This window comes from Bactrocera oleae, chromosome 6 (assembly GCF_042242935.1).
Source record: "Bactrocera oleae isolate idBacOlea1 chromosome 6, idBacOlea1, whole genome shotgun sequence".
Taxonomy (NCBI): Eukaryota; Metazoa; Arthropoda; class Insecta; order Diptera; family Tephritidae; genus Bactrocera; species Bactrocera oleae.
The window spans coordinates 21,167,524-21,192,575 of NC_091540.1; the positions used below are offsets into that span (position 1 = coordinate 21,167,524).

The 25,052-nt window shown below is 35.6% G+C and overlaps 1 protein-coding gene across 6 annotated transcripts in view; it reads right to left on the reverse strand.

The window, feature by feature from the left end:
* Nucleotides 1-6,128: 6,128 nt before the first annotated feature.
* LOC106623594 (folliculin-interacting protein 1) overlaps nucleotides 6,129-25,052 on the reverse strand; it is a 34,176-nt gene continuing 15,252 nt past the window's right edge. For 4 of the 6 annotated variants that reach the window (XM_070112191.1, XM_036360335.2, XM_036360334.2 and 1 more), the window contains exons 3-8: nucleotides 12,617-12,899; nucleotides 9,938-10,987; nucleotides 9,633-9,820; nucleotides 7,389-9,570; nucleotides 7,051-7,320; nucleotides 6,129-6,994 (exon numbers count right to left, since the gene is read on the reverse strand). In XM_070112191.1, coding sequence (XP_069968292.1) covers nucleotides 6,788-6,994; nucleotides 7,051-7,320; nucleotides 7,389-9,570; nucleotides 9,633-9,820; nucleotides 9,938-10,987; nucleotides 12,617-12,899 — 4,180 coding nt within the window. In that variant the 3' untranslated portion in view covers nucleotides 6,129-6,787. Of the gene's footprint in view, nucleotides 6,995-7,050; nucleotides 7,321-7,388; nucleotides 9,571-9,632; nucleotides 9,821-9,937; nucleotides 10,988-12,616; nucleotides 12,900-14,817; nucleotides 15,389-15,574; nucleotides 16,355-25,052 lie in introns of those variants that run through there. The other 2 variants (XM_014243169.3, XM_014243168.3) reach the window with 2 other exon arrangements.

A 25,052-nucleotide genomic window follows, 5' to 3' on the forward strand; every position in this document is an offset into this window, starting at 1 on the left:
GTACCGAAATCGGTTAACCAGATCCCAAGATATCGGGCTTCACCTAAAAGTGGGCGATGCCACGCCCACTGCCTAATTTTAATGCGGTTCCTATAAAGTCATCTCATAACATCCCAGAGAACAAATTTAATGTCTCTGGCGTGTTTAGAGCTTGATTTATCGCGCTTTTAGTAGTTTTTAACAGTACCGTTATTTGGGGAGTGGTCGCAGTTGCCACCCGATTTCATCTATTTTCACACCGCGATAGATTGTTCTCAGTGAATTTTGTTATTATAGCTTTAGCGGCTTAGGAGATATGCACATTAAACCTATTAAAGGCCACGCCCACTTTTTAAAAATAATTGAAACTGCAGATGCCCCTCTCTAATGTGATTCCGTATACCAAATAACATTCTTGTATCTTATTGTGTTATTAATAAAATATATGCGTTTTTGAAGTTCTTTTCAGAATATCATATGCGCATGCTAATAGCATTACGTCGCCAAATTTCATAGAATTCCTATGTGGCATTTTTTGAATTCTACTAATGGAGAATAAGCAGAAAAAGTATCCGCTCACTGCTTATTACATTAGTTTATTGTAGTTTTTACGCGTTTAAGACCTGATAATTTTTTGGTTGTTGTTGTTAATAATATAGATTTAGATAATTGAAGGAAAAATCTGCTATTTGTGAGTAAATTTTTCGGATTATTCAGCTTTAATCGAAATGAGTGCAAAATGCAAAGAAAAACTTATATCTTTCTGGGATTCAGCTTTATGGTCGGATAAGACCAAATATAGTATATTTGGAAAAAAAGAAAGACAGATGAGGTGGCGAAAAACTGGTACGGCCTTTGAAGCGCGAAATCTTACTTCAACCGTAAAGCATGGTGGCGGTGGAGTTCAATTGAGGGGGTGTATGGCAGCAAGTGGAGTTGGTGGCGTTGAGTTTATCGAAGATAAAACTAATAAATTTGTTTATTTATGAAGCAAAGTGCTGACAAATTCGGATTGCCAAACGTGCTTTGTTTCCAACAGGACAATGACCCTAAGCATACAGCGGAACTTGTTCGCCTGTAGCTTCTTTACAATGCTACAAAACAGCTGAATGTCTCCACAATCACTTGACCTCAATCCAATTGAGCATTTATGGGCAGAATTCGCACACATACGATTACCAGCAAAGAAATGCTCAAGACCGTTATATTGGACGAATGGAGTAAAATGTCAGCCCAAGATACGAGAAAATTAGTACATTCCATGCCTAAACGTCTAGCAGAAGCTCTAAAATTTCGAGGCTACTCCAACAGCTGTTAAACTTTTTATAATTACTTGATATTATTGTGTTCTGGTTGATGAGCGGAGACTTTTTCCGTTTAAGTTAATTGTTTTTAAAATGAAAATGAGCTCTGTGGCTTTTGTTTATTGAATAATTTGACAAAAAAGTAAATTTTTTTAAACAAAAAGATATGATTTAATAAAACAAAAAAAAATTTAAATCTCTTAATTGGTCAAACTTTTATTTTGGTTCAAAAGAATTTGTTCCCAATAAGCGGAGACTTTTCTACTTAGTTTATGTAACCCTGTATCTAACTCTATTAGTTTTAGGTGATATAAATAACCGTTGGGTGAACAAAACTATTATACTCTGTAGCAACATGTTGCGAGAGTATAAAAACAGGGTTTTATGGTCAAGTCGCACACAAGCACTCATTCATATCGGTAAGTGCAATAGGTAAGTGCATAATGTTGTCGCGAAAGAGCACTGAAGTAAGCAGAAAGTTATTTTTTCCCATGAGAGCACGTTTTGCCTCTTTGGAATCAAGGAGCTTAAGATTTTATGGTGAAAAACAATCTTGATGTGAAGAACAGTGGTGAAGACGCAATGATATGGGGATGCATAGCTTGTAACTGTGTGGACCAAATCGAATGTATAGAGTTCACGATGATTAAATATGCATACTTTAATATCTTAAAAATAAATTTGAAGCAAAGAGCGGTAGAATTTGGTTTTGGAAGTGACTCCGATTTTCTACAGGATTACGGCACGAAGCATACAGCAGACATAGTTAAGCTTTAGTTATTCTACAACGTTCCCAAGCAGCTTCAAATATCACCAGATTTTAATCATAAATAGGTCCTATAAGATTTACTGGTACGTAAAATCCACCAACGCACAATTAAGAAAGCTCTAAGCTTGTATTTTCCATGTCATAAGCCTTAGCGGAAGTTCAAACGTTGAGTACATCCGACTTCCTATTAAATTTTAAGAAGAATTCGTAGGAAGAATAACTTTACTCGACTTATGTACCTTGTACGCAGACTTTTTCTAATGGATTTTCTATTCTTCCGTATGTTTTTTTTTTTTGTTTATCTGTTACTGTCGACTATTTAATCACTTTTTTTTTTTTAAACTGCATATTTAATAGCTTTAATGAATATCAAATAAATTAAGTTTTATAAAAATTATATAAAGTTATTTTTTCCAACAATGTATTTTTGTGGGTACCTTGTACGCAGACTTTAACTGTGCAGTATATGTGATGGCGGGGCAGTGTATTAGATGGCGGGGCCACGCCCATTTTTTCAAAATTATTTTATTACGGTACCCATAGCTACAGAAATCCCCTGTACCAAATAACCGGTTTATATCTTAATTAAGTGCTTAGTTTATGCATCTTATAGGTTTTCTATTAATGGATTCCGATTACGGAACATATGTAACAAGTTTCATCGAGGTATCTCAATTTATACTCAAGTTATCACAGAAAAAGTTACAAACATACACACATAATAATAATAACATACATACATACAAACATACAGATGAAGCTAATAAAAGTGTTATAAAAAATGTGGAAAACGGTTGGCCTCAAGGCCATCCCTGCAACTTCCCTCTAATTTCATACGCTAACGTTCAAATTTCGCTTTTTTCACTGCTTTTGAGCTCTTTGAAATTTTTCGTTTTCGATATCTAATAAAGTAAATCAACCGATTTCGACCCGGTTTGCGGCAAACGATGTGTTCAAGGTTTAGAACTGATTAGTTTTTGGTGTCGATCGGTCAAGTCATTTGGAAAAAATTCTCGAAATCTACTGGTCCGATTGGGTCCAAACTTACACGAAATTCAAGTGCAATGAAACCCTTTGGAATGCCGTTTAGTTTATTCAAATCGGTTGAGCAGTTTAATAGTTATAAGAGGGTCACATACATCCACACACACACACATACATCCACACATACATACAGACATACGGACATCATCGTAGAAATGTTCGGGGAAGCTTCCTCGACCCTCAGAACGTCGAGATCTGTTGAGAACTCGATTTTTGCAAAATGGGGTGAAACCAATATCTTCCCGATTTTTAGAAAATTTTCCATTTTCTTAGCGGGAAGTTAAAAAACAAATGTACACCTAATTTCTTTAACATATTGAAATATTGACCAATAAAAACGGTATAAAATCAACCGGAAAGTCTGAACTAATTGCATTTACTTTTAGCACTAAACTAAAGTATGAATGAGAACAAAGCTATTTTATTAAGATAACTCGCAATTTGACCCATATATTCGGCATAAAGTGCACTAGAAACCAGTACTATGGGTGCGTTCGAGCTACCTAATAATTGCAGCAGTACAGCTACTGTGTTGCATATTTGCTGATACTCTGCTGATGTGCAGACAAAAATTTAGTGCTGCCGATTATTTGCATAAATTGCGTGCAGAAAGTGACAGTAGAACGTGATGCTGTTGCAAGCCAAAAATTCACGCAGTACGTGATACTTTGACAAATTTGGGCTGATTAATTCGTTGGATTTTAAATTACACGTTCACTTTATTTTGCACAAAATATTTCGTTATCTTCAGTGCTGGATTTATATATAGCTAAGTAAAAATATGCACTAAATTTTGTTTAAATTAGTCAAGTCGTTTCTGAGATTGTCCAATTTTCGCTCCTATCCCCATTTAGTCTCTCCGTGGCCAATTTACTACGAAATTTAATGCCTCTGACGTTTTGCTTCACCGAGTTAAAGGTGGAGGTGGGCATGTTTTCACATTTCATACCTGTTTTCAGGTTTGATTGAAAAGCTTTATTGGTTCTTAAACAGAGGGGAATCAAACTTTAGATCAAAATACTAATTTCCGGCTTCATTATTAGCATTTTATATTGTTTCGCCCAAAGGCATTTTGTAATCGGAACCGTGGTCCGATTGCACCTATATTTAACACCAACATTCACAGAGGGCGAAGAAACATATGTACCAAGTTCTTTTTACACATAACACAGTCGTATACAGAAGTACATTTCGTCGCTGTTCTGTATAATTTGCAAAAACATATATCAAATAATTGTGTATCGTTTACATCGGATTTGTGGTTGCGATTTTTACTACGTTTAATTAAGTTTGGACTTTGCGTGTTGCAACACTGAATTGTTATAATTACATTTTTAAGGCCCTTTAAATTTTAAGTATTGTTTGTAAAAAAAAACACATTAAGTGGAAATAATATTTAATATCATTCGTGTTAAAAATTTCTAGATTAATATCAAATGCTTTTTGTGACAGTTAGATTTTTGAAAAATGATTTTCCGAGGTCAGCAAGAACAACGAAGTAGGAAGTGATTGAATTTTTCCCCGTTTTCTTTGCATGTGGTTGGTTTGTTGCAACTTTTAACGAAAATTGAATTGACAACGTTCATTTTATTTTGGTGATTTAGACATTTTTAGGTAAATTTCAACTGCATTGTTTGATTGACAATTTTACTGTTTACCATTTTATTCCAAGGTTAATTAGTTGGTTGAATAGACATCGACAGCACTTCAATTCGATTCCAATACTTTATTATTGGTCAGTTTCCTTTTTTATTTACTTTCAATTTGCGATATTTATTGGCAATCATTCATTCAATTAATAATTTTTTTTTAAAGTGTAGTGTCGTCGATGCGCATCTATTTGATCATGCCTTACATGACATCGCTTTTAGGGAGAGTACAGAGACAAAGATATAGGGAAAATATACAATTGAGCAGAACACGAAATATAATTAATATTTATTACAAATTTAAATTTAAATGAAGTTGATGATAATGTTGATAATAATTCAGTTCCTTTGCAAAGTTCGTTTAAATGTGCATTGGTTGAAAAACTTCCCACTTTTGATTCCTTTCATATTGGTTCAATGAACTTGGTTTATAGGCATTATTTAGATAAGCATTTTGCTTCAGAGTTAACATTCTTTTTAAATTTATTTTTGTAAATTGTTTTCTACAACTTTCTATATATTTTCTTTAAATGAATATCAGAATCGATGTCGAGAATTCAACCGGGCCTTCGAAAAAATTTAATGGGTGATTTTCTTTCATTCTTATTCCCTTTTTCTAACCGGTAGAAATTTCCTTTGTAAGTTACTGTCTGTGTGTGATAAACAATACATTCGAAAGTGTGCCATTTTACATATACTTGAATACCTTTGGGTTAACCAAAAGCCAGATTACATTGAATCTGGTTTAATAACTCCGTATATTCTCATAAACACTAACTAATTTTAAATAAAATATAGAAGTAAAAATGTGTGCCTATAATTCTTTATATTATATCATGTTTATAATTTCGTATATTGTATATACAATATATAGACATATACATTTATATATATTTCTAATTTAAAGAATTTGGCAGAAAATTCATTATTCAAAAAAATACTGGTTTGTAACTTTTCATTTTAATTAAAAAATCTGTAAATTATCTCAAATGATAATATTTTTGCTAAGAAATTTTGCTTTCGCTAAGAAACTTAAGTGTGCGCAAAGAGCTCCTGTGCTATTGTTGTAGGGGTTATCTAGTCGCCGCTTAGGTGGTAAGGTTCAGGTTGGTTGTCATTGAAACCATCTAAAGGTAGACCCAGAAAACGTGCTATTTCGACGGGGTTTTTTTTTAAAGTTCTGAAAAATATTTAATGTTGTACCAAAATTGGTGAAATCGGCTCAAATCTGTCCGTTACCTCTTTACATTTTGACTACTCAAGGTTTATAACAAAGGAAAAAATATGCGAATCTACTTATAAGAATACTTTTATATATTCTTTTGTGTGCCCTTTTCATTTTTCATTAAAATACCTTTTAATTTTTATCAAAAATATATTCAATTATGTATATTGAAAATCAATGCATTTATTCCTCGGACTAAAGTCCTATTCATACTTATAATAACTGATTTTGGTAGATATGAAACAAAGTACATATATTTGACCTCTTGCATTGTAGTCTTATCGTACGAAAATTTATATGTCACATTATTCTTAAATAGTTATTATAGCCTTGTTGGAGCTATTGATCCTTATAGTCTATGCCCACAATTTCGATAATTGCAATAAATAAATTTAAATTAACTTTCATTAATATCGACACAGACAATTTTAAATTCATAGGTTTTATACAATATTCACTATAGTAATATCTTACTATACATACATCTCTACATACATGCATATATATTTATCACACATATCGCATTGGAATTTGTAGTAATTACAAAATCTCTGTAATCATCGAATTGTGAATGTGATTTTTTATAAATAAATAACCTACGCTAATCATATATTCCTAATATAAATATATGTACATAATAAACATATCACAAGATCATACAAATGATCTAACTATCAAACAATTCATTGTTTTTAAAAACAAAAACGAAAATGAATGTGAGGAAAATAACAATTTTACTTAAGAGTATTTAATTGAGCGTTGTATGACTTTTTAAAGTACCTCACCCAAACTGAAAACATTTTAGAATGATAGCTTGTCACCGGAAGCTAATTCCACACTTTTTAGCTATTTGAGGTGTATGAATGGATGCAATCGATAATAGCAATGGAATATCGTTTTCACTAAGATTAAGTGCTGTTGTTACAGTACTTAACTGACAAAATTCTGTTTCAAGTAGAAAGGCCGCTAACGATTCCGATTGAAGAAATATTTCTTGCATTTTCGATTCCAGAAATGCCAAACACTGAAAAATTTTGGATAATATTTACTGTAATTTTAAACATCAATAGCAATACAAACCTCATATGCGGAAATTCCAGCGGTATTCATTGCATGCACGGTTTCCAGCATATTAGAAACTAATTGCGACATTCCCACTGGTGTACTTTGTTCGCCTACGTATGGAAAATGTTGAAGTTGCGATGAAATCAGTCGTACATCCCATTTTTCCATATCCGCTACGATCGCAACATTCTCAGCAGACAATGAAATTAGTGATGCAGCACGAGCTGATAAAGCCAGATCTTCTCGAAGGGACATCTGCCATGTTTCTGGAGGTGCACAAGTACCCTACAGTAATAAGTATTTTATAAATAATTTATCATTGCTTCGTTCAATTTAAACTAAGATTCAACTACCTGTAAAACCATATCAGATACGTAATGATCTGTGACATTAAGAAAAAGTGACGGTACGAAACCTGCTCGCAATTTCATGCCATCTCCCGCACTTATTTCGTCTTCTTGCGGTATATCTCTAATTCCGGGTATCGGTAGTTTCACCAAATGTAGTGCTTCATTTACTGCCGCACACTTTGCAGCAACAGATGAGATAGAACCGCGATGTGAGGATAATTTACGTGTATTTGGGTTGTATGTCTTTTGTCGGTCCGTTGGAGATGGTGGGGAGCACAATTTAGGCTCGAATTCTGCAAAATTATCTACAGACGAAGATTTCAACGTATCAATTGAAGCAGCTGAACCGATAGGTTGCAAAGTACGCATGCTATTTGGCATCTGTGTTGTGGGACTCCTCAGCACTTTGGTTGCTGATTGTTGACAATGGGGAGAACGTATCTCATCCGTTTCAAATTCCAATTCTGTAGCGTTGGAGGGCGTTTGATAAGAGTTGAGTATGCTATTGCAAACCATACATTCCGTTGAATTGTCTGATGTACTTTCAATAGCTGTCGATGCAGATGACGAACACTCTGAAGTTAGACTTTCTAATGTTACACCACCTTGTGGTTTAAATTTAGTACTCTTGTCCATTAACAGGTCATAGTTGGATAACACTAAATTTTTGCTTTTCATGTAATTAGTGGCGATTTGTGGAAACTGTTCAAAGTTAAACTTAACGCCTGAGTGTCGCTTCGATGATGGGCCGTGTGTACGTTGATGCAGCGGACAAAGTAGTTGAGTGTTGCCGGTATTAGTGTCATCAGCATGCGTGGCTTTTGTACCCTCTTTTTCAATAGCTGTAGTAAGATTTTCGTTGCTTTTCTTAAGGTTAACAAGTGGCTCATTTTCGCCTAACATAAATACAACACCTCCTATAGAATTTGCGGAATTTGCATTCCCATTGCCACGATTTTTCTGACAATTGTCAAAATGAATTTCTTCTTCTAAACTCACATTTTCACGACGCGGCTCAATGCCCCACGTCATACGATCAGTCTTTCCCATGCTATTTTGAGTAATTAGATCCGAAAGCGACAGATGGGACATGGGTCCATCTAATTCCATTTGCCGTCGTAATTGAACACGGTCACCTGAATAAGACACATTAATTGCGTTCTCTCCGCGTTGTAGCTGCTTTGGACTTAGACCTTCTTTTACAACTTGCCAGAAAAAGTGTCTCTTTCCTGTATCCACAACCCCTTCGTCGGCTAATGAGAAGTTTCCTTCACTACCAGTGTCTATTTCTATGGCTTCTACAGCACCTTCTTCACTTGTGCTACCACCACCGAGTGAACTTTCATCTTCTATGCACAGTTCTTCATTATCAGGTGTTGTAATTAAAACTCGTATTTTTCCCTCTTTCTCTGTTAGAGACATGCTGTTTTTGATTTTTTGAGATGTTCCAAATTTTAATAATGATTTCTTTTCAATGCCTGTGTCCATAAGGTAATTGCCAATTCGCAATTCTTGTTGAACAAAACGAGAGTCTCTAAACGCCAGTACGTTTGGAATTTCATTCTTTTTTAACGTACGGACAACTTGGGCACCATCCATCTCCTCATCGCTGCTTTTCTCTTCTTCCCCTATAATATTCTCAGATAATTCGCCATTATCTGATATAGTGTTTAAATTTATTTTGCAAGTGTGTATACGTTTTAGACCTCCGCCATCGTTACTCCAATCCTTTATTAAGTCCCCAGAGATAGTTGCCTTTTTCAGATTAGTACCACGTTGATATGAACCGTTGCTAGACTTTTTTAATACTTCATTTTTTCGCTTTTGAAGAAGAGAATTAAGTGTATCCTTGTTAAAGTCTTCACGCTTAGCAGAACGTCTTACTTCCCCACATCGTATGAAGTAGGTGAGTATATTAAGCAGTCTTTCTACTGCTAATTTTTCTGTGCCATATATAACCGTCCGCGCTAACCGTGGAGGCAATCCAATAGCCCCATATAGGTCACCCATCTGTGCCCACAAGGCATTATAAGGGTGTTTTTGTGATACCTGTAGAAGTTTGGCGCGTTGTTCTATCGCTGCCGTAGATGACTCAGTCACGGAAGATATCGAATTAAATGCGGCAACTGTGGATACCCAACCAAGATGGTGTGTTAAAATGGCCGTCAACATAGTGCTGATAAAACTGCAATAAGTAATTAATTTCATAAAAGATCTTTTTATTTCCATATTTTATATAGCGCTCACAAATTAGTATCCTTAGTATCAGCAAATGTTAGCAGCCAACATAATTCCTTCATAAATTTTTCTGCAACGCTTTTTGAATATTTGTTGCCGCTTGTGGTTATATTGAGCCAAATAGGGCATTTGATGCGAGGTGCAGTGAACAAGTCGCTAAACCACTGTTGGGTCTCCAGCCATGCTTGAAGCATAATCTGTAAAAAGTTATTTGTTGGAACATCAAATGTTGCAAATGTTGTCAATGATGTCAAGCTCTTAACAAATGTTAGATAATCACTTAAAATCTGCTTTCTGCACTTATTTTAACTAACCTGGTAAAATTCTTTATGATTAATGTATGCTCGCTCTGTAAAAGCACGCAAGCGGCCCAACATCGATTCCAGCAATGCTATGTGCTCACTACAAAATAGTTCCATCTCCTCTTCGAAAGACTCACTCATAGTGATGCACACAGCCAAACCCAGCTTAGCACGTCGATGCGAAGGCTTACCGCCAACACTTGATAACGTATCCCGACGTCGTCCAATTTCCGGATTACTGCGTGATTCATTCGCACTATAACTAGCTCGTCTGTAATTCGGCACACCCATATTCCCTCCTTCACTTCCACCACAATTGGCATTCCCCGTTGAAGTATAGTTGTCGCTGATGAATCCAATCAAATCATTAATTGCATATTCATTCTCGAACGATGTGCGTAGGTTACGACAGATGCGACGCTGAAGGCTACCGTCACTTACAGAATCGTCGAACAATGGGGTATATGCAAAATATATTGACTCAAAATTGAACTTTTGCAATGTGTCTATTTGCTCCGACGACATGGAGCCGAGACTGCTGCGTGTAGAGCACTGATACGATGCTGACCACTGATCGCTTGACATTTGACTTCGACTCATGCCATCGTAACCCGAATCGGTAACAGTGCTGTATGTTGACGAAAAACGTGGTCCACTATCTGCTCTCCCACCATCAAAAGCTGTTGATAATGACTGTTGATCCGGTACATCGAGTGGGCTAGTTATAAAACTATTACGATCGCTTGGAGTTAGACTAAATTGCCGGCCAATGCTCATGGGATAACCCAGCATTGAAAAAGAACTCATCGAAAAGTTGTCCATCGAGCCATGTTCGCTTGAGATAGAAGTACGTGGTGTGGCCAAACTGTTTGTAGAAATAGTCGAGTATGGCGAATGACCATTGCCGGAATAAACAGGTGTGAGAAAAACTTGCGAACATAATATACGGGGAGGCTGTTGTAACCAATGTACTTTGAAAGCTGTCCCGCGAAAGGACATAGCCGACGCTCCGAACACCATTTCCCCAATACTGGTGAATTCTGCAGAGTTTGGTTGTACATGCTAAGAATTAGGTATAACATTATGTTAGAAATCAATTCTGTTTATATATACATTAACGAGCAATACTGTAACACACCACAGTGATCCATTCTAAAATGACGCCAAAAACAAAAATAAACAATGATTTTAATGACTCTATTTATATTTTCAATTAATTATAGTCTTAGCTTTATTATTGTAACTGAACATGTCAATTCAATATGTTTAAAAGTAATAACGCAAAAAAACTCAATGTTACAGTTTTGCACTCGATGTGATATTAAAACATAATACTATAAGTCATAAAATTAATATTTGGTCCAAAAACCCTTCGTTTTTTCAAAACGTTCAAACTTCTTGAGTCCGCTCTCACAACTAATTTACCTCGTTACGAGGACTAAACTACTTAGCTAGCTGTACCAGGGCATGACTCCACAAATTTTCGATTGGATTCATATACTGTCATTGACGGGGTAATGTTAAGGTCGAAAATATTTGCCGTTTTATATAATTTTGTACAAGACGAGTCGTGTGTTTCGGGTCATTGTCTTGCTGAAGGATAACTTTTTCAGCAGGACAACCCAAATCTTCGATGACTTCCGAAAAATGTAAAATTGTCAGACTGATCTTACGCATGATTCCATCAATGATGTACCAGACTGTAGATCATTCTTGTGATACACTCCAAACCCTTGCGGGTCACCATGCTTTACAGTTTGGGAAACACGGTTTGGTTTAATCGTGTTTGGGTCTCGTGTATTACTATACCAGGATCGTACATCAGACTGTTAACAATTAATTTTCGTCTCATCAGATGAAATTACATTTAAAATTAAAAATAAAGTAAACAATTTATGATTTAAAATTTTTTGTTTTAAACTTCCCATATCCCAACCTTGTTCAGTCCAATGCTCATGCGTTGCAACAAAATCATTGTCTTGTTGTCAACATTGGGTTTTTTCCTTTTCAGATGCTTTAAGATCAAGGTTTTTAATAAACGGTGCCCTATCCGCTCACTTGCTTCGATATTTAGCACTTTAACAACTGCCACGGGTATTACCGCATTGTTCGAAGTGACCAATTGGGCGAGATGGCGGAAAGGTCGGTCGTTAATTTTTCTGATCCGACCACCTTTGTTGTATGACGAGGTTTTCAAATATTTTGTTTGAAACCGTGCACGGCCATATGACTAACCTTACATACTTTTGCTATTTTACGCACAAATTGCGCCTTTAATAATTTTAAAATTTTCTGTGTATTTTCGGGCTGCATGGTCACATTTGTTACTTGACAAGTCAATTATCACTTAACAACTAAAAAATTCCCGCGTGCTTATCGCAATTACAAAAAATAGCGGTAATAAACGCCTACACAACGCGCGAGCATAACTGTAGCATTTTAGTTCCTTTTAATTTTCGCTGTAGTTTATTATATTTCAAAAGAAATAATAAAAATTAGGTCTTAACTCTAACTGGTAGAATATATATATATTATATAATAGTAGTTTATTATATTTAAACAAAAAAATAAAAATTAAGTCTTAACTCTAACTGGTAGAATATATATACTTAATTAAAATAAAAGCGCCTTTAACGTGTTACAGTATTGTTCGTCATTGTATATGTATAACATGTATGTACTGTTTCTCACCTTATAACCATATTCTTCACAAACTTCTATGAAACTATTACTGGAATGTGTTTTATAGGCTTGAGATTTACCACAATTCGTGTTACCATTTCGATTGCGATTGTTTGTATTGTATTCACTGAACCTTGTAAATCGATCAGTTCCGTTTTTGCCAATATTACCATTTGTTTCCTTTAATGTCACTTTTTGCAGTGCATTGGAGTCAAACAACAATTTGCGGCCGGTCTTGTCACATTCTCGATAAAGCAGGACTCGCACTTGTCGACCATCAAATGGGAATTGGCTGTAAAATTAACAGAAAATTTAATTAATATTGTAAATTTAACATTTGTTGTACAAGTACATATGTATGAACATATATGTATATGTACTTAACACTAGAACTACGAAGAAATACCATATACCTATTTCAAATAGGTCTCTCTTTCTCTAAGAATTAGAAGCGTAAGAACAAAATAATCTATAAAATTATTCTATATACAAATTTTATAAAAATCGTGACATTATCGTAAAATGTTAAATAGGAATAAAGAGTAAATGGTATAAATAATTTATGCAACCGATCATTTTGACCGGTTCGTAGTTCTAGTTTTAAAAATATGCATGTGTATGTACATTCATATATATGCATTCGATTAGAGATTCTTCTAATTTTAGCGAAGCACGTGAGTATTATTCATTAAAATCATGAGTGTAGTGTGCTAATCAATTTAAGTTGAGTGGGCATGATTGCAGCGATAACGATCATCAGCTCTATCTGGTAGTTTTTTAGTCAAATGATAAGATACAAATAAAAAACAAGTGAGGAAGACTAATTTCGGGTATAACCGAACATTTCGTACTCTTGCAACTTGCAATGGCCCAACACGGCTAAATATCTTCAGGTGTTGGTAATATTAAAAAATGTAGAGAAATGGACGAAATCGTAAAGAGATTACAAACAAATTTGGTATAATATTAACTTATTTTGAAGGTCATAGCCTCCCTTATACTAAAATCATTGGGGCAGAGAAATGGAAGGGCTGATATTTAGATTTTAACAAAACCGTTATATGGGGAGTGAGCGGGGTTATCGTCCGATTTTACCTATTTTCATGCTATCGTAAGAGGGGTTGAAAGAATTTGTCCTATATAAGTTTGAGTGATATAGCTTTATTGGTTTGGAAGATACATACATATATATTATACTTATTAGCGCGGGGGAGGGGCACGCCCACTTTTTAAAGATTTTCCAGCCACAGGTGCCCCTTCTTATTGTGATTCTTTGTGCCAAATTTGAAGGCTTAGTTATGGCACTTTATACTTTTCCGATTAATGGCGTTTTGGTCCGAACTACGAACCTGTCCATACTTTTTTGCAAAGGACCAAGTTTCATTAAGATATTTTTATTTTTACTCAGGTTACAGCTTACATGGACAGACGCTCGGACAAACATCAACTCGTCTCGTCATCCTGATCATTTATGTATGTACGATATAAATAACCTTATATTTATCTCGATTAGTTTTAGGTAATACAAATAACCGTTAGGTGCACAAAACTATTATAGTCTGTAGCAACATGTTGCAAGAATATTATTATATAAATGACGTTATTTATACATACTACGACCATTTGTCCACTTATTAAAAACAACTTTATAAAGTATTGCAAATCAAATATGATGAGAATGAAAGCAACACTACACTGTTTTTGTAAGTTGGTATACAAGGATCAAATTTGGTTCCTACAGATTACATTTGGATATTATTGTACTTGAAGTAGTGAATTTATATTTCACCTAAAAATCTTTCTCTAACGTCTAAGGATTACACTGGTCTAAAGTGGTTTTGCTACACGAGATATAAAACCAATTTTGGATATACATATGTGGGCATAAACCACAGTTAATTATATCTCATTAAACCGCTTTTTATTAGGTTTTCCTTTATAATTTTCCATTTAACATTCTGTTTTTAAGGTCCAACAGTAATCTGCAATTATATGATGATTCCATTAACCTTGATGCATTTCTTCCATCACTTTTAGGTCGTAGTGGAATGACTCTCCATTTTTCTCACTATAATTTCCTAAATTATCTGAAAATTTATTCAGATGATTGCGGAGAATGTCTAACTTGATACTCATGTTTGCTCCTAGAGTCTGAAAATTTGTCAGCATATTTTGCACAATTTCTTCATAATTTGGTACTTTATAGTTACCTAGGGAATTTCCGACTATCAGCACATAATTTTTCCACGATTCGCTTTCCAGAACAGTCATAACTTTGATAAAATCTGTATCTTTCATTAATTGCTGTATCAACTATTCCACCTTTCAACTTTTCCATACTAAACTTCGAAAATTTTCTACAAATGTAAGTAAAACAATATCCTTCCAAGTCCAATGCTTTGACAAATTGTTTTATCGTGTCTAACTTTATCGCGTAAAAACCCAAAGTTCATTTTGAGGAAATATCTTTGGTGTAGATATTTCATCCTCCCATCAACATCTATTCGTAGACTGTATCGATATCTGGGTATTTGGCGACATTATTGTTTCTGAGTGAAAATGTACATTTTGTAGACTGTAATTCCAGATCTACGTTTGATTTTTAGTAAAACCTTAAAACTTTATAATTGTTCGCATATTTTCGGTAAGGAGCCTGAGGATAAGGATAACGTGACGTTTACATGTGCGAAAAAGTTGCGCAGAACCCTAATCATGATCGGAAAACTAAATGTTTTCCCTAACAAGCCGATATTTATTAACGTATGTATATGATATGCAATTATCTAAAAAACAAGAAAATATTCAATATTTTCATGAAAAAGGTGGTAATCTGGACACTTGAAAGATATTCAGAGCAACAAAAAAAAATTGGGTTTTTGTAGAGCAGTTTTAATTATCGAGGTCATTGTATAGTAGAAATGCATATACATGTACACTCATACCATATACATATTCGAACACACTTACTTGTTGCGCAAAATAATGGAACGCATTCGCAAAGGTAAAATACCTTAAATCACAATTTTATTTATTTTTTTAATATTATATATGTTTCAGATTTTTCAATTATTAAATTTAAATGCTTAAGATTCTCACTAAAAATTTATGACAAATATTATTCGCTTTGTATCCAATAGTCAGTAAACAATTCCAATTTATTATCATGATGACAAAATATAAAAGCGCCGCCGTATTAGTTGATAAAACATATTAATTGCACATGTCCCCATACACTTGGAAAATAAATATCGTTTCACACCGTTGCTTTCTCACACTCTATGATTAACGTGGGGTTGTAAAATATGAATAGGTGGATAATATCATTCACATTATGTATATACATATGCACATATTTATATAGCTGAGAAAAGATAGAATCGCTGCAATAAGAAACAGTTGAGGAGACACATTCGGTTTTGGTACTACGAACACTTTTAAACGCGCGGTAAGCTACAAACTAGCCCTATACCGTTGTTGTTGAATCAATAGAAGGATTTATCTTCAGTTTTATTATAGACGCGATATTAAAGATTGAATATAGCTCAATACTAGAATTCTATTGTACTACATAAAGTTCCATTTGAGTTATTATATTTTTTTATTTGCCACGTAAACCGATTTGTACTTGCTTAAATTTTGCAAATAAAAATATTTAATTACGAGCGTATTACAAAATGTGAGACGAGCTATTTGAACGCACTCTGCGTTATGGTTTGCTAGAGTTTTTGACCGCAGTAGCTGTCTTCATTTGTCACGACTGCCTAATGACCAATTCACATAGAACTTTTGCTTCGCTTTGCGTCAGACATTTGTTTTAACAGAACTTAACTGTTGTGACGCTATCGTGATATATTTTTGTGTAGTGCTAGCTTTTCTCTCGCCGGCTGACTGGGGCGACATAAATATGTATGTTAGCTGTGAGCAATCTGAACACATAATAAAACGATTCATACAATATGTTTTAGAAACTCAGACGTCAGCAAACGAAATAAATGGTTGGGATGAATTTTGTATGCAGATCACATGATCTGTCCAGTCAATAAACTGTGCACAAATTTGCTGACCAACATAGCAATTAAGTTTCTTACTGGTAGACCAGTTTGTTTCCCAAGTACAACGATTGGGTAATTCGAATTAGAAGATCAAAATGTATGAATAATATAAAGGCAAAGATATATAATATTTTCATACGTCTAGTAACATATACATAAATCTACACTAACATATATATTTAAGACTGTTTTTTCTTTAAATATCGGAAAAGCCTACCGATTTTTTATACTCTCGCAACCTGTTGCTACAGAGTATAATAATTTTGTTCACCTAACGGTTGTTTGTATCACCTAAACCTAAACCGTCCGTCCGTGCAAGCTCTAACTTGAGTAAAAACTGAGATATCTTTATGAAACTTGGTAAACATGTTTCTTGGTACCGTAAGACGGTTGGTATTGTAGATGGGAGTAATCGGACCACTGCCACGCCCACAAAACGCCATTAATCAAAAGCAAATAAATTGCCATAACTAAGTTCCGCAATAAAATACAAGACTGTTATTTGGTACACAGGATCACATTAGGGAGGGGCATCTGCAGTTAAAATTTTTTTTAAGAAGCAGGCGTGGTCCCGCCTCTAATAGGTTTAATGTGCATATCTCCTAAACCGCTAATGCTATAATAACAAAATTCACTGGAGGCAAATGTTTTTAGTACTTCTATTGACGGTGTGAAAATAGTTAAAATCGGGTAGCAACTCCGCCCACTCCCCATATAACGGTACTGTTAAAAACTACTAAAAGCGCGATAAATCAAGCACTAAACACGCCAGAGACATTAAATTTTATCTCTGGGATGGTAGGAGATTACTTTATAGGAACCGCGTTCAAAATTAGACATTGGGCGTGACACAGCCCACTTTTAGATGAAAACCCATATCTTGAGATCTGCTTAACCAATTTCAACAAAATTCGGTACATAACGTTATTTTCATATTTCTATGTTATAAGGCAAAAATGGGCGAAATCGGACTACAACCACGCCTATTTCCCATATGACACCATTTTCAATTCCATCTGATTCTTTCACTTTCCACTATGCATATCAAGCAAAAATGATTATATCGGGGTAAAACTTTGCGTGAATAATACGTTTAAAGTATGCCACCTTGTGACCAAAAATTGTCTAATTCGAACCAAAACTGTTCAAGCCCCTAAGTACTAAATATGTGGACCCCAGTGCCTATAGTTGACCTTCTACCGAAAATATCGGTCAATCCACAAAGAAATCTTAAACGAGTATACCATTTCACTTTGCGAGAGTATAAAACGTTCAGTTACATCCGAACTTAGCCCTTCCTTACTTGTTAATATTAAAAATTAATCATGTTGATTTTCTACAACTCTCATTAGCAATGGTTTAACAGTTATTTTTATACCCTAAATAGGGTATATTAATTTTGCCACGAAGTTTGTAAGACCAAGAAGAAAACGTCGGAGAACCTATAAAATATATGCATAAATGATCAGCATGATGAGCTGAGTTGATTTAGCCATGTCCGTCTGTCTGTCCGTCCGTCTGTATATATGCAAACTAGTCCCTCAATATTTAAGCTATCGATCTGAAATTTTGCACTTGTCCTTTTCTCAATAAGAAGCTGCTCATTTGTCGGAACGATCGATATCGGACCACTATAGCATATAGTTACCATACCAACTGAACAATCGAAAGCAAGTACTTGTATGGGAAACTTCTTTATTTGACGTAATATCTTCACGAAATTTGGCATGGCTTATTATTTAAGGCAATAATGCAATCTTCGAAGAAATTGTATCGATCGGATGACTATAGCATATTACTGCCATATTAACTAAACGATCGTAGTAAAAGGTTTGAATGGAAAACTTTTTTTCTGCCGAGGTATCTTCACGAAATTAGGCATGAGAAATTGTTTAAGGCAACAATTTATTCTCAGGTGAAATTGTTCAGATCAAATCACTATTCATATAGCTGCCATACAAATTAAACGATCGGATTCAAGTTCTTTCTTGTTTTTATACTATGTTGCTACAGAGTATAACGGTTGCTTATATCACCTAAACCTAATCGAGTTAGATATATGGTTATATATACATAAATGATTATGTAGCTTTTTTGTTTTTAAAGTGGGCGTGGTCCTTCTAATAATTTTAATGTGCATATCTCCTAAACCGCTAAAGTTATAATATCTCAATTCACTCAGTACAAATATTTTTAGCACCCCTATCGACAGTTTGAAAATGGGTGAAATCGGGTAATAACCGCGCCCATTCCCAATAAAACTACTTAAAGTGCGATAACTCATTAAATACACCATTTAGAGACGTTGAATTTTATACATAGGATAGTACAATTAAGCTTTATAGGAGCCAAAACAAAAATTCCCCAATGGGCGTGGCACCGCTCACCTTTATGGGAATACCCATATCTCGGGACCCGATCGACCGATTTCAATGAAAGTCGTTATGTAACGTTCTTCTGACATTCCTAAGTTACAGTGTGAAAATGTGCGAAATCGGACTAAAACCACGATAATGCTTTTAAAGAACACCCCTTATGACCAAAAAATCGAAATCCAAATCGAACCGACACCGTTCAAGCCACTAGGTATCGAATATGTGGGGTCCACATCCAGTGCCTATAGTTGGCTTTTTAACGGAAATATCGGTCAATGTGTAAGTTATATAATTTAAATTCATATAATAAAATAAATTAATTAAACTCTCGATAATAGTATATTTTTGTGTCAAAAATTTGTTGAATCGGATCAATGCTTCCTTCAATAAAAAAATTTGCCAACACCTGAAGTAATTTCTCAGGCTTTGATGAGTATTGATAGCATACGAATCAATAAATAAGAATAAGAGTTTTGCATGTGGAAAATTGTGGTTTTGTGTTAAAATCAAAATAGAACTTTAAACAATTATTTCCTTCCATCTCACGTCTAACAACTGTTGAAATCAGCCCATAACTTTCTTTAATGATAAAATTTTTATCTGTCAAAATAAGGTCGGATTTGCAAACTTCTTTTTTCTACAAAAATTTAACTACTGTGAATGAAAAAAAAAACGAGGAACTGGCAATGCCTCTAGTTCAATATACAAGCCGAGATAGGTTTTAACAAATCAATATAAATATGTTGGCTAAGTCTTCCATACAAAATAAGCTAATAACTTGCTTGCACGAATATTATTGAAATTCAGAGGGAATATTTTACTGATCATAATGTGCATTTATCTCAAAAATTGGTAAAACCATGTAATCAATTCCTCTAGAACCCAGATACCTAAAATAAATATTTCCAAACTTCTAGTTAACTTTATACAATACTATACATATCGATCAATCTTCGAGGTATCATAATGAAACTCAAGAGCATGTTTTTCTGATAATAGTATGTCGATATACCACAAATATACAAAATACTACCCCTAGTCCACATATACCTTGTATTAATAATTTCAAACATCTGGTTAGCTTTAAACCATTTATATCGATCAATAAATTAATAACGTTCAACTAATTAACAACGACATGTCCGTTAACATTTTGCACCTGTGTATAAAATACTTAGGGAATAAAATGTTTGGTTTTATTAGTTACTTTACATAAGTTACCTAAGTAAAATTGATATACTTATGTGCAAATTTTTTTTGTAATTCTTAAAAGAAAAAAACCGTAACTTAATTCTGAATATAATTAACGTACCAAATGGCATATTTGTGAGTTGGCAACGCGAGACATGATTTGTTGCTCCAAAATCAAGGCCTACAAGGTTTACAAGTGTCTAGACAACGTGTGCAACAAATTTTGAAAGAGGACCTAAATCTTGAATATGAATCCAAAGTGCCTAAACTTTGCTTGTTAGATCGTCATAAAAAGACACGCCTGTCCTTTTTTGAAAAATGCTAAATCTGGGAAAAAGACTGTAGTGATGAGAAAAAATTCAATTTAGATGGCCTACATGGTCATCATAAGTATTGGAGGGATCCGCGGCACCCTTGGCAAACTTGCTATAAGCGCAACCATGGCGGTGGGTCTCTAATGGTGCAGACTGCTTTCAGCGCTAAAGCGAAGCTTCCCATTTGCTTTCTTCTGAGTCGTATGAATTCCCAAATATATGTGGAATTGCTAGACAGTGAGCAGATCACGTTTGTTGAGGAATATCATGGCGACAACTGAATATTCCAGCAGGATAACGCGCCTATCCACGTCGCAAGATATATAAAAGCCTTTTTTGAGTCGGGTAATATTCCTTTACTTCAGTAGCCGGCTCATCTGAATCCAATAGAGGATTTATGGGGCACACTTTACGCAAAATTTTTTTTCCATTGAGTAGGAATGGGCAAAGATAATCGTGTTATTACTGCAAAAGTTAGCCAATTCAATGACAAATCAGATAAAACTACGAAGGGTGGCTCAATTATGTCTTAAAAAATCTAAAAAAAATTTTTAAGTTTATTTATCTATTTTAAAGTTAATACCTTACTAAAAATGTGAAGTTTTCACGTAAATCCATTTTCTATGGTATAAAATGATGTTTTATTAATTTTGGAACTTTTTCTTTCAGCATTGAATATGTTTTCGTTTCCTTAAATACTACTTACTAACATTTAACAAAAAAAATCATACTTAAATATGCAAAGGTTGAATTAAAATTAAGAAAAATAACAATGCACATATGTAGGTATATCCATTTGTCTGGCGTATGTCTAACGAATGCTCTTAAAAATTCGTTTTTCAAATTCGCTATTCAGGAAAAATGGGATTTTTTTGCGAATATATTATATTTTCATTGAAAGGAACTATTTTCAAAAAATTTAATAGTTTGGGTGAGTCAAAAATATGAGTAAAACGAAATTTTATGGTAAGAATACTAGAGATGACATGAAGAAAACGTAGTAATCAAACCAAGAAAGTCTATAACATATCATATAAGTTAATAAGATACCAAATAGGCTTGTAATCTATTTAAGAATAATGAATTTTGAGGCCATTAGAACATTTTTAATATCAAGTTTTTATTTTGGTAAACCTTCTATGTTAGTATAAATTTCCGTTTTGTATACATTGCAAGAGATAAAACTTTATGTATTTTATTTTAAAAGATTTTGGTTTATTTTAATTATTTTTTCTATTCTAACATATTTAACTTTTTTTTTAATTTCATTCACATTGAATTCAAACGATTTTGATACCAAAAACCATCAAACCTTTCTGTTGTAAACAAACCGCTGCTAAACACACACTAATTGACGTAAGGAGATCAAACTTCACACGCTCTATTAATCTAGCAAGAAAACTTTTATCGACATCAGTTTGTGCGTGCAGTCCAGGGCAAATTTGATTTGAGGGGGTAAAAGTAACTTCAATTGTTCATTCTCTAAGTATTTAACCCATATTCGTGCCAAGTAAAAATCAAATCGGAGTTTTTAAATTGTTATGTTCAATACCATAGATACATCAGTGATAACAAAAGATAATATAAATAAAATCAAAATAAAAATAAAAAAAGAAACAATTACTTAGTTTTTTACTCTCCTGATGTACACAAACGCGAACCATGTGTCTGAGTTTTTAAATACACGTCCATATATATGTATGTACACTTGTGGACATATTCATAGGTGTACACAATTTATATATAATATAATATAATAATATTAACTTTGAAATATATACAATTAAAATAATTTTGTTTTGGATATATTTACGCTTTTTTTTATTAAACACAAATATGTCGAAAATCTTCCATTCCGAAATTCAAAACTGATAATATATATAGAAATATCATTAGTCAAAATATACACCCATTATTCTTTTCTAAATAAAATCAAAAAATTCATGTTATCCTTTTTTCGGTCCATGGGTTTTTAACAACCTGTATATCCTCCGTGGTTTTTCATTCGTTTTCCAATTCTATTCGGCATGAATTAATTTTTGGCAGGTTTCTAATGGGGTAGCATCCCAAAGTACCTTTGCTTTCCGGCACAATTGCTCCTTATTTGGATATGAAAAGGCTCGCAATCTCCTCTTAAGGTCTCTCCACAAGTTCTCAATCGAGTTGAGAACAGGGGATTGACTAGGCCATTGCATACAGGTCACATTTGCATCCCTAAACCACTCAGATACCAAATTCGATGTATGTTCCGGGTTATATCTTGTTGATAACACCCTCTCAGCGGCATGTTTTCTTCAGCATATGGTAGCATAACGTTTTTCAAAATGTCTCTGTACTCAATGGCGGTCATTATGTAGTTTATCCAAAATAAATTACCAATGCCTTGCCAGGAAAAACATCCCCACAACCATTATGTTTTCGTCCACATGCTTAATTGTCTTTTTGGTGTATCTACAATCAAATTCTTTACCTTTAGGGCGGCGGACAGGTCTTTTATAATCATTTCCATAAAATGTAATCTTACCTTCGTCACTACTACTAAATATTTCGCCACTTTTTTTCTCCAGTGGGACCACACCAATTTTTATGTTCAGCGGCAACAGCTTTTCTCTTCTTTAGAAGAGGAATTCTTCTGGCTTTACGCCCCGATAGATTACTGTTCACTTATCGACGCCGAGTTGTCCGCGAGCTAACGAAAAGTATCAAGCCAGGCCAGTTTCCGATCTTTCTAACGTATTTGCAATGAACCTATAAGTTTTTCCTCCATCACACAATATTTATACCAATCGACGCTCTACATCGGTGCAGTGGCTTTTAGGACCCATTCTAAATATTTTTTCCTTTTTAGTTTATGGTGTTCAAAGGAATATAAAATTATAAATATTCCAATACCTAAATTTATATGAAAAATACTTCGAAATAACACTTATTTTGGAATGTAGAGCAGGTTCGCCTCCACGCGGTGCATCCTGGGTAACGCTAAATGACCTGCGGCCTTCACGGCCTCTTCTAGAACTCCTACGGATTTGACCTTTGCTCGACACGGACATAGCTTGGACTCTTAGATGGATCGGTTTGAACCCTGGGCTGGTGGTCGTGGTATTCTGTCACCTGAGTATGCAGGGGTGACACCCATGACAGGCCTCAGAGTACGTTTCCCTCCTGTCATCATTAAGTTGGTGTGGTAGGTGTTTGTTGAGATGACTCCTTCTTTGCGCTGGTCGGCTCTGAACGCACTGCCTCATAAGGGCGTGCGTCAATCCTCGCCTTGGCCTCGTAACCGAGACAACTTTGGGACCATTTAAAGGCGACTACCTTTCCAGGAGACGGATACCGGCTCTGAGTGGGGACCCAATTACAATGAATAACAACTTTATAACCAAGGACGAGGGAGGAGGCGGGTCGAAACCGACCTCTTCAAAAGTGGACAGTTCCCTGGGGGGGGCATCCTCACCTATGGGGACGATACCGTCTCCGCCTAAGGGTGAGAAGAAAAATTCCGGGGGTGCCCGGCTTACCATCACTAGGGGCGGTAACGCGGGGGGAGTGGGCAGGAATCTGCCGACTGACACCTTAGGTAGGGCAGAAGTGCGCGGCGGAATCGCCAGGGGGCGCGGGGTCCTCAGCGAAAGCTAAGGGTTCCGATGGGAAACGCCTGACTACAGCTAAAAAGCTGAAGTCGGACCGTCGGCAGGCTACCAAGATTTTGGAGCGTTACGGTGGCAAGCAGGCTGACCAGAAATCTGATCAGCATGCTAGCACACTTGAGTGGGCCAAAAGGGTGCTAAGCGACGTCAATGACAGGAACGGCCCCACTTTCCGCGAGCCCCACACCTCGATGAAGCGACAGAGGTCGCAGGAGGGGGAATCCACCTTCAGCAAGAAACCTTGATGAAGCGACAGAGGTCGCAGGAGGGGGAATCCTCCCTCAGCCCACCCCCCAGATGTGAAAGTGCCGGGTGGAACCTCGGCTTACACAAACTTATAAGGTGTGCCGACGAACGGTCGGCATTCCTTTATAAGGAGGCGGTAGCCAGGGTGGGGGAAGTATGGAAGGGAGCAAGGTTCGAGGCGGTGGCCAAATCGGATCTTCCGATGCGACCTCGTGCTCGTGTCTGGCTTCCGGCCGAACCCTCTACCCCGACCGAAATTGAAGAGATATTGCGGTACTGCAATCCATCTCTTCCCACCCAAGATTGGAAGATGGTTAGGCTGGAGAGGACCGAGGAACCATATCGGCGAACGCTGATACTCCTAAACAAGGAGTCCCTCGCTCCTCTCAGCATTGCAAAGGGGGCCATAAGCTATGGCTTCGAGAGGGTCGTCCTCAGGATTCTCCCAACTGAAGCCAGGGCTGAATGGCCCGTAGCCACCAGCTGAGGTGGAAGAGAGTGGGAGAGCGATGAGGATCCTCCAAATTAACCTCCAGCACTCAAAGGCGGCCTCCGCCGATCTAGTGCTTCGTCTAGGACGGGACGAAGCCGACGTTGTCCTTATCCAGGAACCTTGGCTG